The sequence below is a fragment of the Petromyzon marinus genome, chromosome 58 (assembly GCF_048934315.1).
Source record: "Petromyzon marinus isolate PM22_M1 ecotype Great Lakes invasive population chromosome 58, UKy_Petmar_22M1.pri1.0, whole genome shotgun sequence".
Lineage (NCBI taxonomy): Eukaryota > Metazoa > Chordata > Hyperoartia > Petromyzontiformes > Petromyzontidae > Petromyzon > Petromyzon marinus.
Window position 1 is genome coordinate 894,361 of NC_133724.1, and position 23,626 is coordinate 917,986.

At 57.6% G+C, this 23,626-nt stretch overlaps 1 protein-coding gene across 4 annotated transcripts in view; it reads right to left on the reverse strand.

Moving 5' to 3' along the window:
• LOC116955208 (guanylate-binding protein 2-like) overlaps positions 1–22,777 on the reverse strand; it is a 34,911-nt gene extending 12,134 nt beyond the window's left edge. Inside the window, exons 1-10 of one of the 4 annotated variants that reach the window (XM_032976222.2) lie at positions 20,952–22,322; positions 20,265–20,398; positions 18,808–19,151; positions 7,950–8,077; positions 7,220–7,329; positions 5,847–6,117; positions 4,228–4,405; positions 3,546–3,826; positions 1,056–1,271; positions 420–522 (exon numbers count right to left, since the gene is read on the reverse strand). In XM_032976222.2, coding sequence (XP_032832113.1) covers positions 420–522; positions 1,056–1,271; positions 3,546–3,826; positions 4,228–4,405; positions 5,847–6,117; positions 7,220–7,329; positions 7,950–8,077; positions 18,808–18,991 — 1,471 coding nt within the window. In that variant the 5' untranslated portion in view covers positions 18,992–19,151; positions 20,265–20,398; positions 20,952–22,322. Of the gene's footprint in view, positions 1–419; positions 523–1,055; positions 1,272–3,545; positions 3,827–4,227; positions 4,406–5,846; positions 7,330–7,949; positions 8,078–18,807; positions 19,152–20,264; positions 20,399–20,951 lie in introns of those variants that run through there. The other 3 variants (XR_012929745.1, XR_012929744.1, XR_012929746.1) reach the window with 3 other exon arrangements.
• Between the last annotated feature and the right edge of the window lie 849 nt (positions 22,778–23,626).

Below are 23,626 nucleotides of genomic sequence, written 5' to 3' on the forward strand. Positions count from 1 at the left end.
GACTCACAGACAGAGCGGTGTCTGATGGGGTGTCTAGACAGTCACACACAGACAGAGCGGACTCTGATCCTAATCCTGATAACACGTTGTTTAGTTTTTAGTTTTAGAGACACACCGAGAACTCAACAGTGGCATCTGGCACGGGCGCCACCGGGCCAACGGCAGCAGCGCCAGCGGCACGGCACGACACAACACCCCACGGCACCCCACGGCACCCCACGGCATGGCACGGCACCCCACGGCACCCCCCGGCACCCCACGGCATGGCACGGCACGACACGCCACAACATGGCACGGCACACCCCGCTGACCCCGTGCCCCTACTGGACATCCGTGAAAATGAGCTTCAGAGCTCGCCGGATTCCTCCTCCTGCGGTCCAAATAGAGATTCTGTTTGTGACACACGGCCACCCACTCACCCTTCCTCTCCTTCTCCAGCTCGCTGACGCTGTCGTCCACCTGCATGATGAGTCGACCCTCGTCCTCCACGCTCGCCAGGAACTCGCTCAGCACCTGCGCCGCCTGGGAGAGACAAGCCGGCGCTCAGCACTCGGCGCTCAGCACTCGGCACCGGCGCTCAGCACTCGGCGCCGGTGCTCAGAACTCGGCACCGGCGCCTTCTGGCAGAGACAGCCGGCGGGGGCACTCAGCCGCAGTCGCTCCCTCCACGCCTGGCGTTGCCGTGCAGGGCGCCGTGGAGGCTATGAGATGTTAACTCCCTCGTCTGATGTACAGGCGGTCGTGGGTTCAATCCCAACCCTGACGCCTGCTGCTGCTGCTGCATATTTGGAGTTTGCGCGTCTCTCTCTCTCTTCCCCGTGGTCGCATCGATTATTTTCCTCCACATTTAGAATTTTCCTCCACATTTAGTATGTGACTGCTGCTATACATGTCCACGTGATGATGATGATGATAAGCCCACTTCGTTCAGCTGATATTTGTGATAGCCAGGCGACTTCTGCAAAGAGCTACACGGCTCAGGGGTGGGCCTCACCTGGTAAAATAAAATACAAATAGTTACATTTGTTTGGTTAGTAAAGCCGATTGGCCCTCACCATGTCTCCCATTCTCCCCATCGACGCTTGGAATTCCTTCTTCAGCTCCTTCATCATCCGATCGTAGCTCTTGAATCCTCCTGCCGTGTGGAACGAGCCTTTGGCGATCTCCTCCTTGATTGGCTTGTGCAGGAGCTCCAGCATGGCGCGGGACGTCGAGACGGACGCCGCCTTGTTCTGCTTCACCAGCTTCTCGTAGGCCTCCATCATTCTCGCCTGCAGCGGGGGGCACCGTGGAGAGGGGTCGCGGAAAGGGGGGGGTCGCAGTCAGACGCAGCCTCGGCGATGTCGTTATCGTCGTCATCGTCGTCGTCATTGTCGCCGTCGTCGTCATCCTCATCACAGAGCCTCCACTCGCTCCTCGCGCTCGCTGACAATAGAGGCATCATCATCATCATCAAGGTGAGTGGCTATATCACGATCACCACCACGATCATCACCACGATCATCACCACGACCATCAACCACCACAAGCATCACCGGCACAAGGGTAGTAGTGATGTACTTGAGAGACACGAGAATAGGAGGCACTCTGTTTATTTTTGCCTTCACAGGCACAGGAAATAACTAGACTTGGGGTCAGGACAGCAACATGCTGCCTGACCAACAACGCTGCTGATGTGACGAAGACGATGGCGGAGACTCGCATAGCTCCACAGGTTCCACTCCAACAACAAACACGAGTCCTCTACGGCAGGGGTCCCCAACCTCCGGACCACGGACCGGTATCGGTCCGTGGCCTGTTAGGAACCGGGCCACATAGCAGGAGGTGAGCGGTGAGTCCACGCGTGGCCCCATGATTTTATTATTTACCACTTCAGTCCGCGCCTCTTTCCCACACTTGTCTCAGTCACAGTGTTGGTAAGCCCACAAGCTCTAACCCCTAGTAGCCACAATGAGTAAGCCCACAAGCTCTAACCCCCTAGTAGCCACAATGAGTAAGCCCACAAGCTCTAACCCCCTAGTAGCTACAATGAGTAAGCCCACAAGTAGCCAAAATGAGTAAGCCCACAAGCTCTAGCCCCTAGTAGCCACAATAAGTAAGCCCACAAGCTCTAACCCCTAGTAGCCACAATGAGTAAGCCCACAAGCTCTAACCCCTAGTAGCCACAATGAGTAAGCCCACGAGCTCTAACCCCTAGTAGCCACAATGAGTAAGCCCACAAGCTCTAACCCCTAGTAGCCACAATGAGTAAGCCCACGAGCTCTAACCCCTAGTAGCCACAATGAGTAAGCCCACAAGCTCTAACCCTAGTAGCCACAGTGAGTAAGCCCACGAGCTCTAACCCCTAGTAGCCACAATGAGTAAGCCCACGAGCTCTAACCCCTAGTAGCCACAATGAGTAAGCCCACAAGCTCTAACCCCTAGTAGCCACAATGAGTAAGCCCACAAGCTCTAACCCCTAGTAGCCACAGTGAGTAAGCCCACAAGCTTTAACCCCTAGTAGCCACAATGAGTAAGCCCACAAGCTCTAACCCCTAGTAGCCACAATGAGTAAGCCCACGAGCTCTAACCCCTAGTAGCCACAATGAGTAAGCCCACGAGCTCTAACCCCAAGTAGCCACAATGAGTAAGCCCACGAGCTCTAACCCCTAGTAGCCACAATGAGTAAGCCTACAAGCTCTAACCACCTAGTAGCCACAGTGAGTAAGCCCACAAGCTCTAACCCCTAGTAGCCACAATGAGTAAGCCCACGAGCTCTAACCCCCTAGTAGCCACAATGAGTAAGCCCACGAGCTCTAACCCCCTAGTAGCTACAATGAGTAAGCCCACGAGCTCTAACCCCCTAGTAGCTACAATGAGTAAGCCCACGAGCTCTAACCCCTACTAGCCACAATGAGTAAGCCCACAAGTAGCCACAATGAGTAAGCCCACGAGCTCTTACCCCCTACTAGCCACAATGAGTAAGCCCACAAGTAGCCACAATGAGTAAGCCCACGAGCTCTAACCCCTAGTAGCCACAATGAGTTAAAAACAAACGTCGCCGCTGGAGAGCTTCTTTGACAAGGGGGAAAGATGAACCCCCCACCCCCCCCCCCCTTGTCCATGAAAAAATTGTCTTCCACGAAACCGGCCCCTGGTGCCAAAAAGGTTGGGGACCGCCGCTCTACGGGGTCCCCCTAGCGCAGCCTCGCTCCGCCCTCGGCCACGCCCCCTTCCCGACCCCACCAGGAGGCTCCCGGGCTGTCTCCCGTGTCCCCTCCGCCACCTCATCCCCGCGTCCTTCCCTCCCGCCTACTCCACGACCTGCCGCCCGACGGGGCCGCCACGGCAGCAGACCCCCTTCTGGCCAGCAACCGGCGCTCCACGCCGCGGCGGCGACCCATTCCACGTCGCCACGCAAAGCGTCGCCGCGCTCACCGCCGCGGTCCTCGCGCCGGCGGCTTCCGCGGCGGAGTGACGGCAACGCGGCTCGGCGGGGCGCGCGGGGGGAGGAGCGGGGGGGGGGGGGGGGGCGGGGGTCCTCGTCGGCGCGCCCCGACCCTCACCGAGAGCGCCTTCTCCTGCTCGTGGTCGCGGTCCAGAACGGCGGCCGAGGCGAAGTGCGTGAGCGCGGCTTCCCAGGCGTGGACGTGGGACGCCGCCACGTCGTCGGCGGGCACGGGGAAGGCGTCGCGCAGCTCGCACTGCAGCCCCTCGTAGAGGCCCAGCGCCTCGCCGCTCGCGCGCTCGTTGGCCGCGCGAGCCACCTGGCTCACCGCCTGCTCGATGCAGGGGATGGCGCCGCGCGCCTGCGCGTCCACGTAGCGACGCGCCAGCTCCACCAGCACTGCGGGTGGCGTGCAAACGGAATATTTCGAGACTGGAGGAGGAAATCCGATGATCCGCGAAGCTCTTTTTCAGCGATGTGCGGTAGGGCGCGGGTCAGCGAGTCACGGGGGTGGAGGGGGAGGAGGAGGAGGAGGAGGGGGAGATGGTGCCGCATGGAGAGGGTGGTTCGTGCAGGGGCTGTGTTCGCGTTTTTATTAGAATTAATTGTATTGATCCATTACGGTTTTAAGGTAACGAGGATTGGTGGGGTGGTGGTGAGGTGGTGGAGTGGTGAGGAGGTGGTGGAGTGGTGGAGGTGAGGGGTGGTGGGTTAGTGGTGTAGAAGGGTGGTGGGGTGGTGGAGGTGAGGAGGTGGCGGTGTGGTGGCGGTGTGGTGGGATCAGCCGTCCGGCCACTCACGGCGCCCGTTGATGATGGTACCCTCCAGGTGCTTGACGCGCGCGTGACGCACCACGTGCTCGTAGAAGAGCTCCATGCTCTCCCTGAAGCCCGGCTTGAGGTCGTGTGGCTCCATGCGGTCCAGGGAGTCCATCCGCTCCGGATCGGTCGGCAGGGGGAACACGAAGCACTTCCTCTCCTGATGAGAGAGACGCAGGCGAGGATCCCCCCGTGTAGCCCAGGCAAGCCGCTGGGGCGAGTGATGTTAGCGAGGAGCGGCGCCTATGAAGGCCGGCACGGCGCACGAGGATGTGGGTGGCCAGTGCCACGCCCGGCCGCCTTTGTCTCCCCAGTGACGATGTTTACACACCACACCGAGTACTCATTTGAGTCTGAGTCGACCTAGGGGAGGCCCAGGACCGGTTCAGATAATCGTCTCTGCTGTTGGTAGCCGTGAGCGGGTTCGTAGCGCAGCGTAGGGCTAACCGCTACACCACCGCTCCCACTCGCACACACACCCACACTCACACACACTCACACTCACCCACACTCACACACACCCACAACAACAACAACCGCCATTCACCACTAAGTGGCGGTGACGTCACCGCGACGCTTGTGCCAGGCTATGTGCACCCTGAGGCCACGTGAAGTGTCGAACGCCCGCGGGCAGGAGGTCACGGGGCAGACCCAGGTGCCACGGGTCGACTGACTAAAATGACTGGCTGATGCACCACCTGTGCCCCCTACTGTGCCAACCTGCTGTGCTTAAGCCACCCGGCGCTCCGCTCGTTGTTGTGAGCGTCGCTCCTCCGCCCTCCGTTGTTGTTGGAGGGCGACTGCCTCCAACTGCCCAGTAGCGTCCTTCACGAGCCTCCTCAACAGAGGCCGATCTTGACACCGCTGGTACCAGTCATCGGCAAGTCCACTCAGCTCCACGTCCTCCTGTACCACATCACTCCATCTCTTCTCTAGCCCGTGCCGCGCCCGTTTAGCCCCCTCGATCCGGCCGAACAAAAGCTGTTTCGGCATGCGGTGGCTGGGCATGCGGGCTATATGACCCAGCCAACACAGCCTTGCCTGCCGGAGGAGCTCACCGATGGGACCTTGCCCACACACACACACCCACACACACTCACACTCACCCACACACACTCACCCACACCCACACTCACCCACACACACTCACACACTCACCCACACTAACACACCCACACACACTCACCCACACACACTCACCCACACACTCACACACCCACACACACTCACCCACACACACCCACTCACACCCACACATACTCACCCACACACTCACACACCCACGCACACTCACCCACACTCACACACCCACGCACACTCACCCACACTCACACACTCACACACTCACACACACTCCACACACACACTCACACACCCACACACACTCACACACCCACACACACACACTCACACCCACACACACACCCACACACACACACTCACACCCACACACACACCCACACTCACACACACACACACACTCATACACCCACACACACCCACACACACTCACACCCACACACACACACCCACACACACACACCCACACACACTCACACACACACACACACCCACACACACACACCCACACACTCACGCACCTGGAAGATGCTGCGAAGCATCTCCCTCTGTGCGTTCTGCTCGCGGCACTCCTTGCTAAGCCCCCCGGACTTGCGCCTGAGGCAGTGCTCCAGGTAGTCGTCGGAGGAGCAGCGCCGCCCGTCCAGCTCCAGGCGCAGCATGAAGTCCCGCACACACACCACGAACGAGGGGAAGAACGCGCGGCAGTCGGCCGCGTCCGCCTGGTTCGCCGGGTCCCAGGAGCGGGGGCGAGCGCGCATCTGCACGTGCTCGGACATGTTTGCCACGAAGCTGCGGGGAGACGGAGGAGGTGAAACGGGAGGTGAGGAGGAGGTGGTGGCGGTGGTGAGACGGGAGGTGAGGAGGAGGAGGTGACGGTGGTGAGATGGGAGGTGAGGAGGAGGAGGAGGTGACGGTGGTGAGACGGGAGGTGAGGAGGAGGAGGTGACGGTGGTGAGACAGGAGGTGAGGAGGAGGTGACGGTGGTGAGACAGGAGGTGAGGAGGAGGTGACGGTGGTGAGACAGGAGGTGAGGAGGAGGAGGTGACGGTGGTGAGACAGGAGGTGAGGAGGAGGTGACGGTGGTGAGACGGGAGGTGAGGAGGAGGAGGTGACGGTGGTGAGACGGGAGGTGAGGAGGAGGAGGTGGTGGTGAGATGGGAGGTGAGGAGGAGGAGGAGGTGACGGTGGTGAGATGGGAGGTGAGGAGGAGGAGGTGACGGTGGTGAGACGGGAGGTGAGGAGGAGGTGACGGTGGTGAGACGGGAGGTGAGGAGGAGGTGACGGTGGTGAGACAGGAGGTGAGGAGGAGGAGGTGACGGTGGTGAGACAGGAGGTGAGGAGGAGGTGACGGTGGTGAGACGGGAGGTGAGGAGGAGGTGACGGTGGTGAGACAGGAGGTGAGGAGGAGGTGGTGGCGGTGGTGAGACGGGAGGTGAGGAGGAGGAGGTGGTGGTGAGATGGGAGGTGAGGAGGAGGAGGAGGTGACGGTGGTGAGACGGGAGGTGAGGAGGAGGAGGTGACGGTGGTGAGACAGGAGGTGAGGAGGAGGAGGTGACGGTGGTGAGACGGGAGGTGAGGAGGAGGAGGAGGTGATGGGAGAGAGGCGGAGGATGAGACGGAGAAGTGGGAGAGGAGGAGGCGGTGGTGGGACAGGGGAGAGATGAGACAGAGAGGGGGAGGGGGGTGCGTGCTCATCTGCACGTGGAGGGAAAAACCGGAGGACCCGGAGAAAAATCCACGCAGTGACCACGGGGAGAGAGAGAGAGAGAGAGAGACGCAGACTCCAAATACACAGCAGCAGCAGCAGCAGGCGCCTGGGGTCGGGATCAAACCCACGACCTCCTGTGTAGCAGGCGAGGTAGTCAACATCTCATAGCCACCGCGGTCGTACTGCAGCTGCTCGAGGCCTCCGCGGTCCAGGGTGCTCGTGGTGTTGTAGACCAGCGTGGAGCTGAGCAGCATGGCGAGCACGAAGATCCACGTGTCGTGGTTCCCGCTCGCCTGCACGGGGCACGCGGCCAGAGACAAACTCGGTCGCCCACGTGTGTGACGAGCCCCACAGGCTCCGTGCTCACCTGCACCGCCTTACTGGACGGCAGCCTTCGCGGCCGGTGATCGTCACGCCCAGGTTACGCACGGACTGACGGACCGGCTGACTGACTGCCGGAGTGACTCACTGACGGACTAACCAGTGGGCTTACCCACATGGCAGACTAACCAACAGGCTGACTGATGGACTGACGGACTAACCGACAGGCTGACGGACTGACTGATGGACTAACCGACAAACTGACGGACAGACTAACCGGCTGACCGACGGACTGACGGATTAACCGACAGACTGACGGACTAACCAACAAACATACTGACTAACAGGCTAACCAACAGACTGAGTGATGGAATGACGGACTAACCAACAGACTGATGGACTAACTGACAGACTGACTGACTGACAGACTGACGGACTAACCAACAGACAGACTCACCAACAGACTGACTGACTGACAGACTGACGGACTAATCAACAGACTGACAGACTAACCAACAGACTGACAGATTGACGGACTGACAGACTGACAGACTGACTAAGGGACTGACGACCAACCCACCCACCCACCCACCTGCTCGACATCCCCCAGGCCCTCGGTGTCCAGGAGGATGAGAGACTTTTTGCTGTCGACCGGATGGGGCAACACCCAGACCCAGATGCCCTTCGTCTTGGACTGCACCGTGTTACCAAGCTCGAAGCCTGCAGCGTGGGGGGGGGGGGGCAATGGGAGACGGCACACGACTCAGAGAGGACGACTCGGAGAGGACGACTCAGAGAGGACGACTCAGAGAGGACGACTCGGAGAGGACGACTCAGAGAGAGAGAGGACGACTCAGAGAGGACGACTCAGAGAGGACGACTCGGAGAGAGAGAGGACGACTCAGAGAGGACGACTTGGAGAGGACGACTCAGAGAGAGAGAGGACGACTCAGAGAGGACGACTCAGAGAGGACGACTCAGAGGACGACTTGGAGAGGACGACTCAGAGAGAGAGGACGACTCAGAGAGGACGACTCAGAGGACGACTTGGAGAGGACGACTGAGAGGACGACTCAGAGAGAGAAGGCGACTCGGAGAGGACGACTCAGAGAGAGAAGGCGACTCGGAGAGGACGACTCAGAGAGGACAACTCAGAGAGGACGACTCAGAGAGGACGACTCAGAGAGAGAGGACGACTCAGAGAGGACGACTCAGAGAGGACGACTCAGAGAGGACGACTCGGAGAGAGAAGGCGACTCAGAGAGGACGACTCAGAGAGGACGACTCAAAGGACGACTCAGAGAGTACGACTCAGAGAGGACGACTCAGAGAGGACGACTCAGAGAGAGAGGACGACTCAGAGAGGACGACTCAGAGAATACGACTCAGAGAGGACGACTCAGAGAGAGAGGACGACTCAGAGAGGACGACTCGGAGAGGACGATTCAGAGAAAGAGGACGACTCAGAGAGGACGACTCAAAGAGGACGACTCAGAGAGAACGACTCAGAGAGGACGACTCAGAGAGGACAACTCAGAGAGGACGACTCAGAGAGGACGACTCGGAGAGAGGACGACTCAGAGAGGACGACTTGGAGAGGACGACTCAGAGAGAGAGAGGACGACTCAGAGAGGACGACTCAGAGAGGACAACTCAGGACGACTTGGAGAGGACGACTCAGAGAGAGAGGACGACTCAAGAGAGAGAGGACGACTCAGAGAGAGAAGGCGACTCAGAGAGGACGACTCAGAGAGGACGACTCAGAGAGGACGACTCAGAGAGGACGACTCAGAGAGAGAGGACGACTCAGAGAGGACGACTCAGAGAGTACGACTCAGAGAGGACGACTCAGAGAGGACGACTCAGAGAGAGAGGACGACTCAGAGAGGACGACTCAGAGAGAACGACTCAGAGAGGACGACTCAGAGAGGACGACTTGGAGAGGACGACTCAGAGAGAGAGGACGACTCAGAGAGGACGACTCAGAGAGGACAACTCAGAGGACGACTTGGAGAGGACGACTCAGAGAGAGAGGACGACTCAAGAGAGAGGACGACTCAGAGAGGACGACTCAGAGAGGACGACTCAGAGAGAGAAGGCGACTCAGAGAGGACGACTCAGAGAGGACGACTCAGAGAGGACGACTCAGAGAGAGAAGGCGACTCAGAGAGGACGACTCAGAGAGAGAAGGCGACTCAGAGAGGACGACTCAGAGAGGACGACTGAGAGGACGACTCAGAGAGAGAAGGCGACTCGGAGAGGACGACTCAGAGAGAGAAGGCGACTCGGAGAGGACGACTCAGAGAGGACAACTCAGAGAGGACGACTCAGAGAGGACGACTCAGAGAGAGAGGACGACTCAGAGAGGACGACTCAGAGAGGACGACTCAGAGAGGACGACTCGGAGAGAGAAGGCGACTCAGAGAGGACGACTCAGAGAGGACGACTCAAAGGACGACTCAGAGAGTACGACTCAGAGAGGACGACTCAGAGAGGACGACTCAGAGAGGACGACTCAGAGAATACGACTCAGAGAGGACGACTCAGAGAGAGAGGACGACTCAGAGAGGACGACTCGGAGAGGACGACTCAGAGAGAGAGGACGACTCAGAGAGGACGACTCAAAGAGGACGACTCAGAGAGAACGACTCAGAGAGGACGACTCAGAGAGGACAACTCAGAGAGGACGACTCAGAGAGGACGACTCGGAGAGAGGACGACTCAGAGAGGACGACTTGGAGAGGACGACTCAGAGAGAGAGAGGACGACTCAGAGAGGACGACTCAGAGAGGACAACTCAGAGGACGACTTGGAGAGGACGACTCAGAGAGAGAGGACGACTCAAGAGAGAGAGGACGACTCAGAGAGGACGACTCAGAGAGAGAAGGCGACTCAGAGAGGACGACTCAGAGAGGACGACTCAGAGAGGACGACTCAGAGAGGACGACTCAGAGAGAGAGGACGACTCAGAGAGGACGACTCAGAGAGTACGACTCAGAGAGGACGACTCAGAGAGGACGACTCAGAGAGAGAGGACGACTCAGAGAGGACGACTCAGAGAGAACGACTCAGAGAGGACGACTCAGAGAGGACGACTCAGAGAGGACGACTCGGAGAGAGAGGACGACTCAGAGAGGACGACTTGGAGAGGACGACTCAGAGAGAGAGAGGACGACTCAGAGAGGACGACTCAGAGAGGACAACTCAGAGGACGACTTGGAGAGGACGACTCAGAGAGAGAGAGGACGACTCAAGAGAGAGGACGACTCAGAGAGGACGACTCAGAGAGGACGACTCAGAGAGAGAAGGCGACTCAGAGAGGACGACTCAGAGAGGACGACTCAGAGAGGACGACTCAGAGAGGACGACTCAGAGAGAGAAGGCGACTCAGAGAGGACGACTCAGAGAGAGAAGGCGACTCAGAGAGGACGACTCAGAGAGGACGACTCAGAGAGAGAAGGCGACTCAGAGAGGACGACTCAGAGAGAGAGAGAGAGGACGACTCAGAGAAAGAGAGGACGACTCAGAGAGGACGACTCAGAGAGAGAGAGGACGACTCAGAGAGAGAGGACGACTCAGAGGCACCAGGAGGAAGAGCTACAGACGAGGAGCGGGAAGGCAGTGGTATTAAAATATTGGGACTGCAGGAGGAATCCGATGAGCTATAAAGCTCTTTATCACTGACGTCACAACGTGACCACAACACGCGGCGGGTAGCCGAGGGGTTGGTGGATCACACATAGATGTGGGGAAACTCCCTTCTTCAGAGGGGTTGGTGGATCACACATAGACGTGGGGAAACTCCCTTCTTCAGAGGGGTTAGTGGATCACACAGACGTGGGGAAACTCCCTTCTTCAGAGGGGTTAGTGGATCACACACAGACGTGGGGAAACTCCCTTCTTCAGAGGGGTTAGTGGATCACACACAGACGTGGGGAAACTCCCTTCTTCAGAGGGGTTGATGGATCACACACAGACGTAGGGAAACTCCCTTCTTCAGAGGGGTTAGTGGATCACACAGACGTGGGGAAACTCCCTTCTTCAGAGGGGTTAGTGGATCACACACAGACGCGGGGAAACTCCCTTCTTCAGAGGGGTTAGTGGATCACACACAGACGTGGGGAAACTCCCTTCTTCAGAGGGGTTGATGGATCACACATAGACGTGGGTAAACTCCCTTCTTCAGAGGGGTTGATGGATCACACACAGACGTGGGGAAACTCCCTTCTTCAGAGGGGTTGATGGATAGGCGTCAGTGTGCGTGTTTTTTTCCGGTAAACACTGCGCGTTATTTCACCGTTTCGACCGCGCCCGAGCAAAATATCCAGAAATAGGAGATTTCTGTCAACCTCAACTTCCAGGGTGAACTGGATGCATGGGTTTTGCGAGTTGAGATGATTTAGAAATTCTTTAAGTGTATCTTTGCTGTGTGGCCAGACCACCAATTTGGCATCCTTAATACGAAGGCTTTCGCGACCAATATCATCCATAATAGGTTTTTTGGGTAAATATATAAATAATGAATATATAAATGTCGTGTCGTTAAACCCGCCACCACCCGACACAGCCAACTAGTAAGGTTAGTAAAACTGGCTGTCGCCTGATGAAGCTAGTTGTAATTATTGGCGAAACGTCGTACTCAGATTGCAAATGTTGTGTTTACGCGACAAACCTTACTAGTTGGCTGTGTCGGGTGGTGGCGGGTTTAACGACACAACATTTATATATTTACGCGATTTAACCCAAAAAAACCTCTATGATGAATGTGTCATCCACACATCTAAACCAAGCAGATGGTTTTAGTGCGCCTGAAGCTACGGCTTTTGCTTCAAAATCTTCCGTGTACAAATTCGCAATCACAGGAGACATAGGAGAGCCCATTGCTGCGCCTTCCTTTTGTTTATACGAATCACCTTGCCACAAGAAAAACAAGTTCTTGAGTGTTCAGCCGGTCGTGGGATATCTCTGGCTCAACCGGTGTTCGTTATCATAGTGTCGAGTAATTCAGCTGACTCGTTGAACACCTCGTGAACAGAGTCACATCGCTGCCTGCAGTGTAGGCCACTCCGCAGACAATGTGACATTGTTATCACGTGTGTTTGTGTGCATGGTCCTTGTACTGCTAGCGAGGAGCAGCTCCTATTTAATAGGCCAGCACTGTGGCACACGAGGAAGGGTATAACCAGCGTAACGCCCGACCGCCTTTGTCTCTCCAATGCACACCAGACAAAGATCGCCCGCATAGCCTTAACAGACTGTAGGGGCAAGTGCTGTTAGCGAGCACCTATGAAGGCCGGAACGGCACACGAGGGGGTGGGTGGCCAACACCACACCTGGCCGCCTTTGTCTCCCCTGTGGCGATGTTTACTACACACCGCACCGGGTATTCATTTGAGACAATCGTCACAGGCGGTGTTGGCTGTGAGCGGGAATTCAACTCGGGACGTTGGGTTCGTAGCGCAGCGTAGCGCTAACGACTACACTACCGCTCCCCACACACACACAAGTACACACACACATGTACACACACACGTACACACACACACGTACAAACACACGTACACACACATACACAACAACAACAACCACCATTCGCCACTAAGTGGCGGTGACATTACCACGACGCTTGTGCCAGGCCATGTGCACTTTGAGGCCACATGAAGTGTCGAACGCCCGCTGGAAGGAGGTCACGGGGCAGACCCAAGTGCCACGGGTCGACTGACTAAGATGACTGAGATGACTGGCTGATGCATCACCTGTGCCCCCTACTGTCCCAACCTGGTGTGCTTTAGCCACCCGGCGCTCTGCTCGTTGTTGTGAGCGTCACTCCTCCGCCCTCCGTTGTTGTTGGAGGGCGACTGCCTCCAACTGCCCAGTAGCGTCCTTCACGAGCCTCCTCCACAGAGGCCGATCTTGACACCGCTGGTACCAGTCATCGGCAAGTCCACTCAGCTCCACGTCCTCCTGTACCACATCACTCCATCTCTTCTCTAGCCCGTGCCGCGCCCGTTTAGCCCCCTCGATCCGGCCGAACAAAAGCTGTTTCGGCATGCGGTGGCTGGGCATGCGGGCTACATGACCCAGCCAACGCAGCCTTGCCTGCCGGAGGAGCTCACCGATGGGACCTTGCCCAGATCTTTCAAGGATTTGTGAGCTCATCACACAATCCAGCCTGGTTAAACCCAGGATGGATCGTAGGCAGGCTAGCCTAAATGTTTCTAACCGGCGAAGATGTTCCATTAGGGGGGTCCACGTTTCGCAAGCATAGAGAATGGAGGGAATGACCGTGGCCGAGAAGACCTGAAGCTTAGCACAGAGCGACAGACCAGTTAGCTTCCACACAACGTTACGCAACCGATGAAAAGATATTCCCGCTCGACTGATTCGGAGTGAGACCTCTGCTGTTAACCCTCGAGCCGGTCATAAAGACACTTCCCAGGTATGGGAAACTCTCCACTCTCTCCACAACTGCCCCATCATCGATTTGGAGTTGTGGGGGTGGTGTGTCCGATGGTACAAAATACCCAGGCAGGTGCTTAGTTTTGGTGGGGCTGATGGTAAGGCCCCATCTCTTAGTGGCACGGTCCAGTCTCAGCAGCAGCGTCTCCAACTCCTCCTCTGAATGAGCAGCTATTACCAAATCATTGGCATAATAACGTGGTTGAGCAATAGGGAGCCATCCCTTGACCGCACCCGGGCATCGATCTTCCTCCCATTATATCTGTACCAAATGGAGATTGCCCCGGTACAGCTATTGAAGGCTTCACGAACTACGTGGTCAAAATAGATGTTAAATAATGTGGGAGCCAGAGGACATCCCTGTCGCACCCCAAGGTGTACAGGGAATGGCTCTGACTCCCGGTCACGTAGTTTTACCCGGGCCGGCTCACCATCATGAAGGTCCTTAATGATCGTGAGCAGAGGGTCAGGGACTCCAAAAGCACGAAGAACAACCCAGAGCCCAGGCCTACTGATGGTATCATAGGCCTTGACCAGGTCAATAAAGCAGAGATGTAGGTCTTGCTGGAATTCCCTACACATCTGCTGTAGCAGACGGACAGAAAAAATGGCATCTGTGCAGGACTGCCCTTTTCTGAAACCGCATTGGGGCTCCGCAAGCCTCTCCTCAGCGTGCCTGGCAAGGCGATGTTGAATAATCCTTGCCAGGACCTTTCCCGGCACACTGAGGAGTGAGATGCCCCTGTAGTTGTTACAGTCTGTGCGGTCCCCCTTCTTAAAGAGGGGGATCACCAGGGCATATTCCAATCCTGCGGAACTCGTCCAGTGGTCCAGACTGTTGTTATGATGTCATATAGGGCAGTCTGTGCACAAACGCCACCCTCCCTCAGCATTTCGCTTGGGATATCATCTCTGCCCGGTGCCTTTCCTGGTCTCAGACTCCAGATCGCCTTCAGTACTTCCTCAACAGATGGCACCTCAGCCAGCCACTCACAGGGGGTGACTTCCTCCAATATTTGAGGCACCGCAGCCGCAGCAGGGTCATCCCCACTTTGTGCCAAAATGTTTTCCTGCCTGAGGGATTTCCCCTCCCCCAGGACCTCACAGAAATGCTCAGCAAATCTGCAAACCTGTTTCTGGGGGTCGGAGATTGGATCACCGTTTTTTTCCCTAATGATGGTAATAGGTGTAGCGCTGCAGGTTACTTTTTTATGGAGTTAAAGAGTGACTTGTGATCGCAAGCCAATGAGGGAGACTCCATCTCCTCAGCAACCCGCGACCACCACCCATCCTTGCAGCGCCTCACGGCTCTCCGAACCTCCGAGCGAAGGCTGCGGTAAGCCTCCTCATTCTCTGACGTGGGATTCTGTAGCCGATGACTGTGGGCCTGTCGCTTTTTCTCAACCATCCTGAACACCTCCTCTGTCAGCCAGGGTCTCTGGGGAGGTCTGGACCGCGTACCCAAAGCAGCCAATGCAACTGCATGAGTCACAGTCCTATACTTCGCCCATTTACCCTCGACATCAGGAGGAGTGGGGGACGATGCCAACCCCAGCCGCAAGCGATGATGAAATTCTCACTTGCAACTTTCATTAGCTAACTGAGACCAGGCCACTTTAGGTTGGAATGGGGTCCTGGATGTACACCCACCACCGGAGTGGAAGAATGGCAGGCGCATCTTACAGATGACTAGTTGATGGTCAGAGGGCTGTTCAGCTCCACGGTAGGTCCTGGTGTCAAGGACATGGGCTCGCATCCGCTGGTCCGTCACAATGTAGTCCAGCAGATGTTCTTGCTTGGACCCGGCATGCATCCATGATGTTGTGTGGATGCGCCGATGCCGGAACAGCGTGTTGGTAATTACAAGCCCATGAGCTGCACAAAAATCTAGCAGCCTCGTGCCGTTGTTATTGAGCTGATCTGGCCCATGCCTTCCAATCACTCCATACCAGGTGCCAACATCATGACCAACTCGGGCATTGAAGTCACCCAACAAGATTACTCTATCCCGAGGGGCCACTTTAGCCAGCACCTGTGACAGGATGTCGTAGAAGGCATCTGACTCATCGGCTTTGCCTGCATCCCTCCACGGATGTTCGTCTTCGGTGGGGGCATAAGTAACCACGACCACCACTCCTCGCCTCCGGTTGATGGGAAGGCAAGCCCAAAGTAGCCTGGGGCTTACAGCTTCCCACACCTCACCGCCACGCTCCCAAGTCCCCTTCATTCTTTTATTCAAAAGAAGAGCCACACCCTGTTGTTTGGCAGTCTGCTGCCCCGGGTAGAGGACTGTCCACCCCTCATGGTGGCAGGAGCCAGAACCGGTCCACCGGACCTCCTGAATGCCACAGAGATCCAGGCGGTACCGGTCCAGCTCCCGACAGAGGAGTGGCAGCCTCTCCTCCGCAGTGAGCGTTCGAACATTCCACGTGGCCAGACGAAGTGGCTTTTCGTTGTTTCTGGAGGAGCCCCGAGGATAGACATTCAATCTCCTGGCTCCGCCAATTGGGGTTTGGCCAGGAGACGTCATAGACGCCTGTCCTCCCGGGGCCTCCGGCACAAGCTTATTAGTTAAAATTTTTATTCGTGGTTTCGTGGTAAAAATTTTGAAGGTGGAGGGGTTACTAGCCCCTCGCACCCGTCCAGAGCCCCCGTTTAGGCCCTGTGGTGGTCACAGACGCCATGAGGGGAGAGGGCCAATCGGAATTGGCCCTCCCCCACAGCACTGTCCACGACAGAGTTGCCCGTCCGGCACCGCAAGGAGGTAGGGGGTTGTTTTGCCGGACGTACAGACAAACGTATACACACACACGTACACACACACGTACACACACACGCGTACACACACACGTACACACGTACACACACACACGTACACACACACGTACACACACGTACACACACACGTACACACACACACATACACACACACGTACACACACACACGTACACACACACACACGTACACACACACGTACACACACACGTACATACACAAACCCCTGCCCTTTAATAAATAACAAACAAAACATTCTCCAAATGCCAAGCCGCGAGACGGCAGAGCAACAGCGAGCAGCAAGAAACAGAGCAGTATCGCGATATCGTTCATCGCTACAATACTACAACTTGACGATATGGCGATTATCGCGATATCGGGGTTTTTTTTCGTAATCGCCTTGACCACGATTGTCCTCGGCACCTCCGGCGCGAAAGATGTTCACCGTAGACGCGTGCACATAGAGAGAGCGAGAGAGTGCAGTACAACGCGGGGGGGGGGGGGGGGGGGTCGCTGAGCGGCCAATACAAAGGCAAAGATCGCCCGTAAAGGCTCCAGCAGACTTTGAGGGGCAAGTGCTGTTCGCGAGCAGCAACGCCGATGAAGGCTGCCGGATCCGTGAGGGGGTGGGTGGCCAGCACCACCACGCCCGGCCGCCTTTGTCTCCCCCGGCGGCGATGGTTACTACACGCCGCATCCAGCACTAGGGGAGGCCCCGGGATCGGTTCAGATAATCGTCACCGGTGGTGTTGGCCGTGAGCGGGAATCGAACCCGGGTCGCCAGGTTCACGGCGCAGCGCGCTAACCGCTACACTACCGCTAACCGCTACACTAACACATTCACACTCCCTCACACACACCCACACACTCACACACACACATACCCACACACACACTCACACACACTTACACACCCACACACAACAACAACAACAACCGCTATTCGCCACTAAGTGGCGGTGACGTCACCACGACGCTTGTGCCAGGCCATGTGCACCTTGAGGCCACGTGAAGTGTCGAACGCCCGCGGGCAGGAGGTCACGGGGCAGACCCAGGTGCCACGGGTCGACTGACTGAGATGACTGGCTGATGCACCACCTGTGCCCCCTACTGTGCCAACCTGCTATGCTTTAGCCACCCGGCGCTCCGCTCGTTGTTGTGAGCGTCGCTCCTCCACCCTCCGTTGTTGCTGGAGGGCGACTGCCTCATAACTGCTCAGTAGCGTCCTTCACGAGCCTCCTCCACAGAGGCCGATCTTGGCACCGCTGGTACCAGTCATCGGCAAGTCCACTCAGCTCCACGTCCTCCTGTACCACATCACTCCATCTCTTCTCTAGCCCGTGCCGCGCCCGTTTAGCCCCCTCGATCCGGCCGAACAAAAGCTGTATCGGCATGCGGTGGCTGGGCATGCGGGCTACATGACCCAGCCATCGCAGCCTTGCCTGCCGGAGGAGCTCACCGATGGGACCTTGCCCAGATCTTTCAAGGATTTGTGAGCTCCTCACACAATCCAGCCTCGTTAAACCCAGAATGGATCGTAGGCAGGCCAGCCTAAATGTTTCTATCCGGCGAAGATGTTCCATTAGGGGGGTCCACGTTTCGCAAGCGTAGAGAAGGGATGGAATGACCGTGGCCGAGAAGACTTGAAGCTTCGTGCGGAGCGACAGACCAGGTAGCTTCCACACAGCGTTACGCAATCGATTAAAATATATTGCCGCTCGACTGATTCGGAGTGAGACCTCTGCTGTTAAACTGGAGCCGGTCATAAGCACACTGCCCAGGTATGGGAAACTCTCCACTATATCCACAACTGCCCCATCACCGATTGGGAGTTGTGGGGGTGGAGTGTCCGATGGTACAAAATACCAAGGCAGATGCTTAGTTTTGGTGGGGCTGATGGTAAGGTCCCACCACCACCATCACTACCACCAGCCCCACCATCAGCCCCACCACCACCACCATCACTACCACCAGCCCCACTACCACCAGCCCCACCACCACCACCACCACCAGCCCCACCACCACCACCAGCCCCACCACCACCACCACCACCAGCCCCACCACCACCACCACCAGCCCCACCACCACCACCACCAGCCCCACCACCACCAGCCCCACCACCACCACCAACAGCCCCACCACCACTACCACCAACCCCACCACCACTACCACCAGCCCCACCACAACCCTCACCACCTCCACCAGCCCCACGTACCGCTGTGCTTCCCCGCCAGCTTGTTCATGAGGAACGACTTCCCCGTGCGGTAGCGCCCAGCGATGGCCACCACCACCGCCGGCTTCTCGGCGCGGGCCACGAGCGCGGCGGTCTCCTCCACCAGGCGCATGGCGCCGCTGGCCGCCTCCGTCACCAGCAGGGCCCGCGGCCGCTGCCACTCCATCGCGTGGCCGCTCTCCTCGCCTCGGACCCCCGGGAGCCCCTCCTCGGCAACGAGCGAACGTCGGGGCAACGTTGAGAGAGCCGATGGGTTGCACCAGCTCGCTGGTCACCTTGAGGACGTCCTCGTGGTGGTGGTGGTGGATGTTGCTTTGCCCTGCGTGCTGCCCATGAGGTTGACACGTGGTTAGTTTATGCGACTATTGACTACCACTGAGCTGACCGCTTGCGCTGCGGGTCGGAGTCTCCTGGGTGCTATTTGTGACTAACAACAACAGCCGCTAATAGCAACCACTAAGTGGTGGTGACGTCCGCCACGGCGCGCTGTGCCAGGCTAGGTGCACGCGGAGTGTCGAAGGCTCGCTGCTTTGGCTGGAGGAGAGGTCACGGGACAGACCCAGAGGAGAGGTCACGGGACAGACCCAGGGGAGAGGTCACGGGACAGACCCAGGGGAGAGGTCACGGGACAGACCCAGGGGAGAGGTCACGGGACAGACGCAAGGGAGAGGTCACGGGACAGACGCAGGGCTCGAGATGAGTGACAGACCCAGGGGAGAGGTCACGGGACAGACGCAGGGCTCGAGATGAGTGACAGACCCAGGGGAGAGGTCACGGGACAGACCCAGGGGAGAGGTCACGGGACAGACGCAGGGGAGAGGTCACGGGACAGACGCAGGGCTCGAGATGAGTGACAGACGGCACCGCCGCATTCGTTACCACGCTGCCGCCGCTGCTGCTGCGTCGACTCGTTGCGACTTTAGCGGCCTGGCGCTCCGCTCGTTGCTGTGAGCGTCTGCTCGTCGCGACGGAGACGTCCCACCCACCGCTGATTAGCCAACGCCCAGAGTGGAAGAGTAGGCCAAATACACCCTCGCTCTCGGCTAGTGCAACTCTCTAGACCTTGCACGACGTGGAGATACACCCCTACTTACAATCGAGGCAGTAGAGAGCCTCATCAGTAACGATACTGTAAATATTTTGACTGACTGCAGGAATTCGTATTCTTGGTTATTTCGGTCAAGTCACGTAAATAGAAAATAAAAAATCAATAAACCCACGACGTTTCGATCGCAACACAAGCGGTCTTCTTCAGGTGTTGCGATCGAAACGTCGTGGGTATTTTTGCTTTCAATTTAGATTTTTGTTTTCGATCTACGTGACTTTTGCCGAGAGAACCAAGAATATGATACCGTATGATACTGTAACTATGTAAGGAGACTCGGCGATATGGCTTCGACTTCGCTGTAGATGTATCCCGCAATGTGCAACGTGATTACCTGGAGCCGATAAGCGACCCGCCGCCGCCGCCGCCGCTGCCTTCGGAGTGCCGGACGCGCGTGCCGGGTTCGTCTCAACGCGAGCCTCGCCCGGAGCTAAATACGGAGCCGGGGGGAGGGGTAGGGGGGTTCCCCTGAAGGAGAGCGTGGATTGGTGGGTGGGTGAGTTGTGTGGGTGGGTGGGTGAGTTGTGTGGGTGAGTTGTGTGGGTGGGTGGGTGAGTTGTGTGGGTGGGTGAGTTGTGTGGGTGGGTGGGTGGGTGAGTTGTGGGGGTGAGTGAGTTGTGTGGGTGAGTTGTGTGTGGGGGAGTGAGTTGTGTGGGTGAGTGAGTGGGTGAGTGAGTGGGTGAGTCGGTGAGTGAGTGGGTGAGTGAGTTGTGTGGGTGAGTTGTGTGTGGGAGTGAGTTGTGTGGGTGAGTGAGTTGTGTGGGTGAGTGAGTGGGTGAGTGAGTGGGTGAGTCGGTGAGTGAGTGGGTGAGTGAGTTGTGTGGGTGAGTTGTGTGTGGGGGAGTGAGTTGTGTGGGTGAGTGAGTTGTGTGGGTGAGTGAGTTGTGGGGGTGAGCGGTGGCCGCTGTGCTACGAATCCGGCGGTCCCGAGTTCCAATTCCCACTCACCGCCACCACCGCCAGCGAGGGTAATGTGAACCGGTTCTGCCCCCCCTAGGTCGACTCAGCCTGAAATGAGTACCTGGTGGTGCGGTGTGTCGTAAACATCGCCACGAGGGGGACAAAGGCGGCCGGGCGAGGTGGTGGCCACCCACCCCCTCGCGTGCCGTGCCGGCCTTCACAGGCGCTGCTCAGGAGTCAAGACCAGTTCCGTATTTTAGTTTCACTTCGTACACCCACACGTACACATCGTCGTGTTATAAATACACACTGCGAAAAAAACAATGACCACGGTGAATGGTGCGTGGGCCTCATCACCGTGACACTCACGGGAATTCCCACACCCAGGGCCACGCACACCCAGAGACCACGCACACCCAGAGCACGGGGCCTGGAATAGAGTGAGTTGTGTTGGTGAGTGAGTTGTGTGGGTGGGTGAGTTGTGTGGGTGAGTTGTGTGAGTGAGTTGTGTGGGTGGGTGAGTTGTGTGGGTGAGTGAGTTGTGTGGGGGAGTTGTGTTGGTGAGTTGTGTGTGTGGGTGAGTGAGTGAGTTGTGTGGGTGAGTGAGTTGTGTGGGTGAGTGGGTGAGTGAGTTGTGTGGGTGAGTGAGTTGTGTGTGTGGGTGAGTGAGTGGGTGAGTGAGTTGTGTGGGTGAGTTGTGTTGGTGAGTGAGTTGTGTGGTTGGGTGAGTTGTGTGGGTGAGTGAGTTGTGTGGGTGAGTGAGTTGTGGGGGTGAGTTGGGTGGGTGAGTGAATTGTGTGGGTGAGTTGGGTGAGTGAGTTGTGTGGGTGAGTGAGTTGTGGGTGGGTGAGTTGTGTGGGTGAGTGAGTTGTGTGGGTGGGTGAGTTGTGTGTGTGGGTGAGTTGTGTGTGTGGGTGAGTTGTGTGTGTGGGTGAGTTGTGTGGGTGAGTGAGTTGTGTGGGTGAGTTGTGTGGGTGAGTGAGTTGTGTGGGTGAGTTGTGTGGGTCAGTGAGTTGTGTGGGTGAGTGGGTGAGTGAGTTGTGTGGGTGAGTGGGTGAGTGAGTTGTGTGGGTGAGTTGTGGGGGTGAGTTGTGGGGGTGAGTGAGTGGGTGAGTTGGGTGAGTTGTGTGGGTGAGTGAGTTGTGGGTGGGTGAGTTGTGTGGGTGAGTGAGTTGTGTGGGTGGGTAAGTTGTGTGTGTGGGTGAGTTGTGTGGGTGAGTGAGTTGTGTGGGTGAGTTGTGTGGGTGAGTGAGTTGTGTGGGTGAGTGGGTGAGTGAGTTGTGTGGGTGAGTGAGTTGTGTGGGTGAGTGGGTGAGTGAGTTGTGTGGGTGAGTGAGTTGTGTGGGTGAGTGAGTTGTGTGGGTGAGTGGGTGAGTGAGTGGGTGGGTGAGTTGTGGGGGTGAGCGGTGGCCGCTGTGCTACGAATCCGGCGGTCCCGAGTTCCAATTTCCACTCACCGCCACCACCGCCAGCGAGGGTAATGTGAACCGGTTCTGCCCCCCCCCCCTAGGTCGACTCAGCCTGAAATGAGTACCTGGTGGTGCGGTGTGTCGTAAACATCGCCACGAGGGGGACAAAGGCGGCCGGGCGTGGTGGTGGCCACCCACCCCCTCGCGTGCCGTGCCGGCCTTCACAGGCGCTGCTCAGGAGTCAAGACCAGTTCCGTATTTTAGTTTCACTTCGTACACCCACACGTACACATCGTCGTGTTATAAATACACACTGCGAAAAAAACAATGACCACGGTGAATGGTGCGTGGGCCTCATCACCGTGACACTCAAGGGAATTCCCACACCCAGGGCCACGCACACCCAGGGCCACGCACACCCAGAGACCACGCACACCCACGGCCACGCACACCCAGAGACCACGCACACCCACGGCCACGCACACCCAGAGACCACGCACACCCACGGCCACGCACACCCACGGCCACGCACACCCAGAGGCCACGCACACCCAGAGACCACGCACACCCACGGCCACGCACACCCAGGGCCACGCACACCCAGAGACCACGCACACCCACGGCCACGCACACCCACGGCCACGCACACCCAGAGACCACGCACACCCACGGCCACGCACACCCAGGGCCACGCACACCCAGAGACCACGCACACCCACGGCCACGCACACCCAGAGACCACGCACACCCAGAGACCACGCACACCCACGGCCACGCACACCCAGAGACCACGCACAGCACTCGGGGCTGGCTGTGATGGCTTCGCTGCTGCACGTGGCCTCGAATAGAGCCGACTTGGGGGTGGGGGGGCAGTAGCGAGGGGTTGGTGGATCACACACAGACGGGGGGTGAATCTCCCCGCAGGTAGCAGGGGGTGCAGCACAAAAAGTTGCGTGGACCAATCTCCATCTGTTCCACACTCCCTCCTGCCCGCGGCTGGACTAATTGCCATCCTGTTTCCATCTGCACGGGAGATTCTGTTGCGTGTGCGGATGGTGCAGCATTACGCGACCGTGTTATTGACGTGTCGCAGGGCACGGCACGGCACGGATTCCAAAATCGAAACCTTTCTTGAACTTCTGCATTTTTTTTATTCGTTCCATTTCCGCATTCCGCGGTTTTGGGGACACACCCGGTCCAGCCACGCGCGGTTGAGCACTGCACTTGAAATTGGAGACCTCAACTCAAACTACTTCTGTATTTTATAGCAGGTCAGGTCACAACGGAGCTGTGCAGCTCTTATTTCAGAAGCGACCTGGACATCACAAATGACGGCTCGACGAGAAGTTGCTCAACACGTGCCAATGTACAGCAGCAGCAGCCACGG